We start from the raw sequence: 10,427 nt of genomic DNA on the forward strand, positions 1-10,427 counted from the left end.
TTGAAAGCCCAGAAATCAAATGACATATCAGATTCAATGCAATCCCTATCAAAATTCTAGTGGCATTTTTCACAAAAATAAAACAGACAACCCTATTATTTGTATGGAACCACAAAAGATCCCAAATAGCCAAGGCATAATTGAGAAAGAAAGCTGGAGGCATCATACTTCCTGATTTCAAACTATATTACAAAGTGACAGTAATCAAACAGTATGGTATTGGCATAGAAACAGCCAGACAGACCAATGGAATAGAATATCCAGAAATAAGCCAGAAATATATGGTCATTCAATTTATCACAAAGGAACCAAGAATACACAGTGGGGAAAGGTCAGTTTCTTCAATAAATAGTGTTGGGAAAACTAGACAGTCACATGCAAAAGAATGAAACTGTAACCGTTATCTTACACTGTACACAAAAATCAATTCTAAATGGATTAAAGACTTGAATATAAGACCTGAAACCATAAAATTCCTAGAAGCAAACACAGGGGGTAAGCTCCTTGAAATTGGTTTCGGCAATGATTTTTTGGATTGGACACCAAAAGCAAAAATTAAAAAGTGGGACTACATCAAACTACAAAGCTTCTGCACAGCAAAGGAAACCATCAACAAAATGAAAAGGGAACCTATGGAATTGGAGAAAATATTTGCAAATCTTATATCTGATAAGAGTTTAATATCCACAATATGAGGAACTCATACTACTCAACAGCAAAAAACAAATAACCTAGTTAAAAAATGGGCAAAGGACGTAAATAGGCATTTTTCAAAAGAGACATGCAAATGATCAACAGGTACAGGAAAAGGTTCTCAATATCACTAATGCTCAGGGAAATGCAAATCAAAACCACAATGATTTATCACCTCATGTCCTTTAGGATGACTTGCATCGAAAAGAAAAGAGAGAACAAATATTAGGATGTGGAGAAAAGGGAACCCTTGTGCACTATTGGTGGGAATATAAATTGGTGCAGCCATTATGGAAAACAGCATGGAGGTTCTTCAAGAAATTAAAAGAACTACCATTTGATCGAGCAGTACCACTTCTGGGTATATATCCAAAGAGAAATCAACATCTCAAACAGATATCTGTACTCCCATGTTCATAGGAGCCTTATTCACAACAACCAAGGTATGAAGCAGATTAAGAGTACATCAATGGATGAATGGATCAAGAATATTTGGTATATATATACATCATGGAATATCATTCACCCTTTTAAAAGAAAGAAATCCTGGGCCAGCCCAGCAGCATAGTGGTCAAGTTCGCATGCTGTACTTTGGCAGCCCGGGGTTCGCAGGTTCAGATCCCAGGCACAGACCTAGCACCACGTGTCAAGCCATGCTGTGGCTGCATCCCACATAAAGTAGAAGAAGACTGGCACAGATATTAACTCAGCAACAATCTTCTCAAGCAAAAAGAGAGAGATTGGCAACAGATGGTAGCTCTGGGCCAATCTTCCTCACAAAAAAAAGAAAGAAATCCTGTCATTTGTGATAACATGGATGAACCTGGAAGGCATTAGATAATTAAGTCAGACAGAGACAAATAGGACATGGTACCACTTATATGTGGAATCTAAAAAAAAGTTAAAATCATAGAAACAGAGAACAGACAAGTGGTTGCTGGGGGGTCAGGTAAATAGGGAGAGGTTGGTAAAAGCACACAAACTTTAAGTTATAAGATGAATAAGTTCTGAGGATAACATGGTAACCATACCATTTGTTAATACAAAATAACATTGTATTGTATAATTGAAATCTGTTAAGAGAGTAGAACTTAAATGTTCTCACCAAAAAAGAGAAATATCTGAGGTGATGGATGTGTTAATTAACTTTCACAATGTATGCATATATCAAACCATCACATGGTATACTTTAAATATCTTACAATTTTATTTGTCAATTATACCTCAATAAAGGTAGAAAAAAATAAGATAGAAAAGATGGGAGAACAAATGAATATATCCCCAAATAATGGGGTAAACTAGATGGAATTTTATATCTGAGAAAAAGAAAAACGTGCAGATAATTAAAATAGCTTGCTATATATAAAATGTGAATCCTCAGAAGTCATTTGCTACTTTGACTACTGCAATATTAAGTATGTAGCTAGCTACCATAATTATACTTTAAAGAGTCTCCTTGATTTTATGCAAATGTTCTCCTATATTTCTTACTACATTGGTAATAGCAATAAAACACAGCTCTGATTATCACTTAGGGACGTGACTTCCATTGCCTGCCCCAACTTAGGTTTCAACTTTGTTTTCCATTCCTGCGTTTCATGTATTCCAACACCCGACCAAATGAAAATATAGTTTTTCTTCTCCATATATGGAGACTCCTCCCACCATATTTTGTACTCAAAACTTTCAATACCTTCAAGACCCCATTCAAACATCAGTTTCTTCATGAAATTTATATGCACTTTATAAAAAACAATTTTAAGAGTTTCTCTAATTTTTGTCCTGAAATTTAAATTACCAGAGATTTAGGGGTGGGGAGGTGGGAATGAAGCTCATCTCTTTAACAGTAATTACTATGTTATTCTAGAAAATGGATTTTTAAAGAAATATATTGCAACCATCTCTTTCAGTAAAAGTTTAAGTGAACAATATTAGTTGCCATTATAGCTACATACTGAAAATAAAATCAAAAGGCCATAACTTCTTCATAGAACACTCCACAAGTTATCAATTGTGGGAAGCAGGGATATAGATTACACTACCTTATTCTTCATTAAGATAGAAAGAATAAAGTAAAATAGAGAGTGTAAAGAGGTTAAGAAAGGGAAAGAAGAGAAGAGAAGGGAGGGAAGGGGAGAAGGAAAGAAGAGAGAGAGAAAGGAAGAAATAAAACCATACTGACTACAAAAATATAACAGGGCATTCTGTCCCTTGCCATTCTTTCTAGTAAGCAAAGATTTAAAGGAAAACACTAAAGAAATACTTTCTTTAAAAAAAAAAAAGACAGGCAGTAATGTGGTCAAAGAAACATCAAGAACAACACGAACGTACATTTTACATGGAGTACGCAGGAGATGTTGAAACTACATTAGGGATTAAATACTATGGGTGTCACATATCTTAACTGTCAGCTAGTCTTGAATTTTCTTTTTTGTTTATTTTGTTCTGCTTTTTATTTTGCTGCTTAGTTTATCTTTTTAGTGGCGAGGTGCCATGCAAAAGAAACCGTTTCCAGATTGTTACAATCTTGTAATAACATCTTAAGTGTGATTCAAAGTGAAAAATGTAAATAAAATTAATAAAGCAATAACTAACAATTGAAAAAATTATTTTATGGCTTGTGTCACAGTGAAATTAATATTAACCTAAGACATCATAATGTTAACATTGTTAGCTAGCAGACTTATTAAGATTCAGGACAGTAACTAGCCTAGAAAAAGTACTTAGGTTGGTTTTCCACAAAACTAAAGCAGGTCCACCTGATGTGTCAGGAATAGTAATGATATACATTAGAATGCTATGGCTTTCATATAAATTCTTCTCTTGCAATACAAGAAAAAGTTTTTAGAGTAATATGAATTACAAAAGGTATGGTATTGAGAAAAAAAGTGTCAATCGATAAGGCAGAAATCCACCTAATATTCAGAATACAGAGCCTAATTAAAATAAGTTCTTAGAGATTGAATTCTTATAGTACTTTCACATGGAAAATATTGTTTCATAGTTACAGGCTGTAATGATAAACATGAACAGCCATCTCCTGGGTCATACAATGGAAGAGATCTTAGATTGTGAATGATAGCCCAACACAGATGTGTATTTCAGGTTATTCACAATTAAATCTTAAAAACTTTATTTCAACAATTATAATTCACTAAAAGCTTCTAAAGTTGAAGTTTTTCGCTCCATTTATGGGATATTTTGAAGAAATATTTTCAACTGTTTTTGAATAAAATGTCATCAAAATTTAGAGGACTTGCTTGCAAAAATGCTCAATAACAATGCAGGATACATAGACTGATTTATCAAGTAACTCTTCAAAGAGTCAAATGTTTATGAAATCCAATTAATAAAAGGCAACAAAGAAAGCAAGCTTATAACAACACGCCAAAGTATTCTTTTTTGGATTCAACATCAGTATTGTCTCAAAAACACTGTAATTCAGTTACATTAACTGTGCATATAAAAAATTGAAAATTTTGACAACTGTAGCTTTGTTCAGTAAAATATCAAGCCTCTTTGACTACAACTGTGAAATATACATGAACTACAACCAATTCCAAGTGTATCTTGGCTACACAGGTTACATAATTTAGTAAGAGTCCTGTTTTACCCAAGATGCTATGATCCATCAAATTTCTATTTATATTATCATTGCAGAAATAATTTTATCTTTAATGTTCTGCAGTTACATGTGTCAAACTATTGTCTGCAGCTATAATCTCCTTAAAATAACTACCAAATCTGAAAGTAACTCCTGATGCTTTTTCAGCAGATTTGTGCATTCAGATTGTCATGTGACCATGAGAGATGCTAAATGCTGGCAAACATTTTGTGTACTAGTTATAGATTCATCAACTCAAATGAAAAACAAAACATCAGTATTTATCATTAAGCATTAATTTTCCTTTATTTGAGCTCCCTGCTGCCAAAAGGTTACAAAAGCATTACTAAACACTATGAAAAAGGAAACGGTTGTTGACAAAACCACTGTAGCAACAACATTCCTACTACTCTTTGTAGGCACTCTGACAGGACTGATTAGCCTCTATTCCTAGCAAATATTTCACTTACACCAAATCTAAAATTTTCCATGTTTCCTATTGACCCCACTCCCAGGCATGCCGGCTATATAAATCTCTCAGACCTTAGAATGCAACGTTACAACTAGCTGGTACAAGTGGCTAGCAGAGACAGCAGCATTAAATACTTCTCCCATCCCATCCAGCAAGTTAGTTGTACCCAGCCACTCATGTCTCAGCACACTTTATCAACAAGTGCCCTTCACGCTATCTGTAAAAGAAGCTGTTAGTTACTTTCTATCTGGAAAGTGTCAGGCCTGGGTTATCATTGGATGTCTTCAGATTTAGCCACATGTTAAAGTGAGAACGTTCTTCACCTCACACGTTGCTCATGCACTAATACAGACCATGGCAGAGGTTAAAAAAAAAAAAAAGGATGTTCACTGAATCTATCTGGGTTCATTTTATCGGAACCATTAATGGTAGCTTATATTTAATTAAAAAACAAAAACTCCGAAAACAAATGCTAAACTGGGCGTGCCACTAGGATCACAGGCATAAACCATGACTGTCCTAGGCAAACTGGGATGATGTTCACCGTACATTTGTTATCCCCATTTAACAGATGAAGAAAGAGATGCAGGGACAGAGGCTAATTCACAGTAAAGAGAATTTATTGTAAAGCTAATTAAACTTAAGTTCAGAGCCCTTCATCTGCATATTCCCCTTCCAAGCCCTATACCTAATTTTGTAGTCACAATTTTGTATTCTTTCTTCCATTATGAAGGTCCCTCACAACCTGATCTGCTCCTATACAGAGAGGTTTAATAATTAACCCAAATTCACATAGGACTGGTTTTTTTTGCTTGCTTTTTTGGGGGTTGTTTTGTTTTTAAAGATTTTATTTTTCCTTTTTCTCCCAAAGACCCCCAGTACATCGTTGTGTATTTTTAGTTGTGGGTCCTTCCAGCTGTGGCATGTGGGACACCACCTCAGCATAGTCTGATGAGCAGTGCTATGTCCGCGCCCAGGATTCGAACTGGCGAAACCCCGGGCCACCAAAGCAGAGCGCACGAACTTAACCACTCGGCCACCGCGCCAGCCCTAGGACTGGTTTTGATTTGATCTGGAAAATATATAGTCATACAAGAAAATGGAAAAATAGTATTGATTATTTTTCCCCAGAAGAATCCTAACTGGTATCACTGTCTTGGAGTCTTTCACCACTATATTCCAAACTACACACCACTAGCACCACAAACAAACAGTCATAGAATACCACTTTCACTGTGGTACTTCTGAATTTGAATGACTCCTCAATATCCAACAGATCAAATTTCAACTTCTCAGTCTGGTTTTCAACCTCACCATCACGCAGACACATATACACATTTTTAAGTATTTAAATAAGTAATCTTATCTCCAACTATTTACATAACATTTATTTTATTCTTTTTCTCCATCAAACTTTCCTTTAGCCTTGTTTCTGATTTGCCAAACTCTCAGCTAAAACTTTCCTATGTTCTACTATTGTTCACACTGTTTTTTTTAAATCATATATTTTGGCCCCTGATCTTTCAACATTTTCAAACTTTATGGAATGTCATATTCCCCCCTCCCCAATAAGCTATAAATCTCTCAGAAAGAGACTAAATTTCAGTTACTTTATACTCTGACCTGGCACAGTGCCTGATACATAGCACTCACTAAATACTTTGCACAGGTGAATATTCTAGGCCTACATTTACAAATGCAAACCTCTCCTTCACCTAAATTCAAACAGGATTTTATCTGTGTCTTTCTTATGACACGGGTTGCATTCTTCAATCTAAGTTATAAAAATAAACCTCCTCTAATTAAAACAAAAAGTCTTCTTACACTGCATGTATAGTGCTGTATTTCAGATCTATAGTTGATCCCATTCTGAATAGCATATTGAGGCCCAAAGACTGGTCACATCTTTATCTTCTCCTTTCTCTCTTCTCTTCCTACCACCTTCATGTCTGAGGTGGCTATGAATTTGGTGAAACAAGTCATCAATCACCAAATACTGAAAATAAAAGAGAATCTTTTCCAAATTAAAAAGATCAGTGCTTATACCTGTCCTCTTTCAAATTTACACCTCAATGTGACTAGGAAAACACAGGGTCTCAGTGCTGACGTAAAAGTACAAAACAAAGATTAGAGTTCTAGGTCAATGATTCCCAGACAACTAAAAAAAAAAAATTATTTAATTGGTAAGACTGACAAATGATTCATATTTTTAATTTTGTCAAGAAAGGACTTGGGACCAGCCCCGTGGCCGAGTGGTTAAGTTCGCGCCCTCTGCTTAGGTGGCCCAGCGTTTCACTGGTTCAGATCCCGGGCGTGGACATGGCACCGCTCATCAGGTCACACTGAGGTGGCGCCCCACATGCCACAACTAAAATATGTACTGAGGGGATTTGGGAAGAAAAAGCAGGGGGAGAAAAAAAGAAAGGACTTAAAATGGGAGGTGCATTTTAAGTCAAAAAAAGAATATAATTTTAGGAAAAAAAGAAAGAACCCATTAAATTGAAAAATCTGACATTATGGCTGATTAGCAAGTTTCAGGGACAGTAGACTGGGAACTGCTATCATAGATATGTCAATTAGTTTCAGCTTAGACCAAATCTCTTTACCCTAAATGAGACTTTGTTTGAAATGAAATGTTATATCTTCAAAGACGTCCACAAAGCATAACACTAAAGCCAAACCAAGTAATTTAAAAATCAAAATAAGGAAAGCTTATTTCTTCCCTAGCCACCAGTCCCTTCCCTCACAAAAAAAAATCTTACATATGACTGGTAGACTCCCCAAACAGAAGAGCAGCAAAAAGTTAAATGCCAAGTTTCTTTTATGCCAAGAAAACTTGCAAAGACCTTTGCAATTGTAAAGACGCTCCTATCAAATGATTCCGCAATTAAACTGTATATCAGGTCCCTATAATACACAACAAGAATACCCTGGTTTGATTTAGTGTATACAATCAGGTTGCTACAACCAAAATATAAACTTGCTGTAGCCTGCTTCATTCATTTCCTTGGAAAAAACGTATAAAGCCTCTTTGCAAGTGTTTTCCTGTCTTAATGCAGACCTATCTACTGTCTGCCAAGTAATCCTTTCAGGTTCTTTAATACTGCCCTCCCAACCCATCTCTTCTAAGAAGCCTTGGTAAAAACTAGGTCTCCAATTTGATAATTATTTATCTCACTTCCTTTTCAGCTTTTAAGAACCTGTGTTTCATTGTTTCTCTGTAGCGCTTGTTCTGTGCAACACTGTTATCCTTCAAGGTTTAAGGTAATTTCTCTGTTCTCTAAATATCCATAGCCCTTTACATGTGCCACTTTCACAATACTCGTATTTCTACATTGCATAGCATAGCATAGCCATTAAGCATATGGTTCTCAAATAACTGTCATTGATTAGCTGGGTGACCTTGGGCAAGCCACTTAACATTAACAGTGCCTCAGTTTCCCTATCAGTAAAATGAGGATAACATTTGTACATACCTCATAGGGTTCTTCTTAAGAGTAAATGAGCTAATATACAAAAAGTTCTTAGAACAGCACGTGTTATATATTAAGTACCATTTAAGTATCTAGTCTTAAAATCATTCACCTAATTCAAATCTCACCATTCTACCATAAATTCTTTTTGTGGTCCAAAGTTTTATCTTTTTCTCTTTTGAATCCCACTATACAGCTTGACAATGCCCTAAACAGGGAGGCAAGTAAAAACGTATTTGTTGAAGTAATTAATGCCGAATTCTCTGATGGAGCAGCTCTGAGAGAGCTTTGTAAACGTTCTCTAGTTACTCGTCTATATTTTAAGTTCCTAACAGTTCTCAAAATTTTCAAACAAAAACTAATCCTACAACAGAGGGAAATAAACAAGTACTCAAGGATGGTCTGAGACAAGGATTAAAACTTCTACTCTATAGCAGCTCCAATCAACTGCTAGTGATTACTAAGCACTGTCTCAGATTCTGAGGCCCTTACGGCCTCATGGTCAGAGCGCCATGATCAACTAATCTTGTCTACCTTTGTTTGCTGGGATAGTACAAAGTGGACACACTCATTTTTTCATTACCAATCTGGAGTTTGACCCTAACGAGCCCAACCTCCCCAAGAAAATTTATTTAAAATTCCATATTTTCTCTTACAACTTCACACAAGTTTTGCCTTTTACTCTATAACATATCCATGTTTACTTAAATTAAAAAATATATTTTCCTCCGATCTGTGAATAAAACTGATGCTCCAGGGAGATGTGTCACGTTTCTTCTGTGGTTTCTTAACCCCCTGGTACCTAATATCTCCAGGTGCAGCACTACCTCATTTTGAGAAACACAATCCTAGACTACACCTTTCCTGCAGTACATGGCTTTTGCATCCTCCCACTAGCAACCAAAATACTACTCCCTGAATAACCAGAAGATATATGACAGAATAATAATAGCACCTATATTTTAATACTGCTTAAGCATTTGTAAGATGATTTTGTATCTCATTTAATATTCACATTTTAAAGAATTCAAAAACATCAAATTATAATCATGTATCAACTAAATTGTGTGACGTTTGTAAGTGAGTTTTCACTTTTCTCCAAAGTGGAAGCATGATGGTAGAACATTAGCTAGGAATAAACCAGATAAACTTCTAAAATACGATGCTAACATATCTTCAACAGGATAAATGCTATTGCTAAAATTATCAGACATCGTTACAATACTTGAACACAAAAGCTGTCTTTCCTCTTATAAAATTCCTAAGAATTTAAATGTGTTATATTCTAACCATATCATCACTGTCCTGGGTCTACTTGTGACAAAAATTGTATTTAGTGGCTTAATGTTTCAATCAAAACAATTCTTTTCGTCAGGGAATTTGATCAAACGAAATTACAGGCCCACATGATTTCCATCCTAGTGGACTTGAAGGTCAACAGCAATGAACAGGTTACATAAAGCTAAACTGTCAACTCATCCTCCTTTATGTGATTAATTCTAAATACAAAACAAATTGTAAATTCTCTTGTAAGTTAAAGCAAAAAACGCTTCACTTTCCCTCCCTTGCAAAAACAAACTAAATTGGATTTATGGTGGATACGAGCCCCCACCAATGGATTTAAGGGCAGCAGAGAATGGCCTCTTCCATAACGCCTTACAAATTTGTGCAAAGATGATATATTGACGCAAAGAAATCCCTTCGAAAAGGGAGAAGCAGGGGCGAGAAGAGGGCTCAGCTGCTCAGAGGTCTCACTAGAGGAGGAGGACCCGGGAGGCGGGGGAGGGAGAGCAGAGAACCTCACCCACGGCGGGCCCCACATGTGAAGCTTTTGGAAAGGCAGTGGGGGGAAAAGCTGAGCTGCTTTCGGTTTAAGAGCAGAGACATGGTGCTAGGGTCCCCCGGCTTGGGGAAGATTAAAAGACCTCTCCTAGCAAGTTGCCCCCAGGCAAGGCTGTGCCCTCCCCTCCGAGGCCTAGGAAAGAGGCGCCATGATGGGAATGCACGTCCAGGGACGCAAGGCTACAGTCTCAAGCTCCAGCAGCACGACTCACCGGGAGCCCCCGACCCAGTTCATCTCCCCAAAACTTCTGAGAAGACACTGGGGTTCTGACAGCTACACTTCAGACGGCTCCGTTCAGTGCTAAGCCACAGCTTCCTCGGTTTCAGCCCTCTCCTCTCCGGC

General features: G+C 36.6%; 1 protein-coding gene across 1 annotated transcript in view; it reads right to left on the reverse strand.

The window, feature by feature from the left end:
- Positions 1–10,129, reverse strand: part of LOC123276111 (regulator of DNA class I crossover intermediates 1-like) — a 72,225-nt gene extending 62,096 nt beyond the window's left edge. The window contains exon 1 of the mRNA XM_070491462.1: positions 10,047–10,129. Coding sequence (XP_070347563.1) covers positions 10,047–10,129 — 83 coding nt within the window. The remainder of the gene's footprint in view (positions 1–10,046) is intronic.
- Between the last annotated feature and the right edge of the window lie 298 nt (positions 10,130–10,427).

The sequence above is a fragment of the Equus asinus genome, chromosome 20 (assembly GCF_041296235.1).
Source record: "Equus asinus isolate D_3611 breed Donkey chromosome 20, EquAss-T2T_v2, whole genome shotgun sequence".
Taxonomy (NCBI): domain Eukaryota; kingdom Metazoa; phylum Chordata; class Mammalia; order Perissodactyla; family Equidae; genus Equus; species Equus asinus.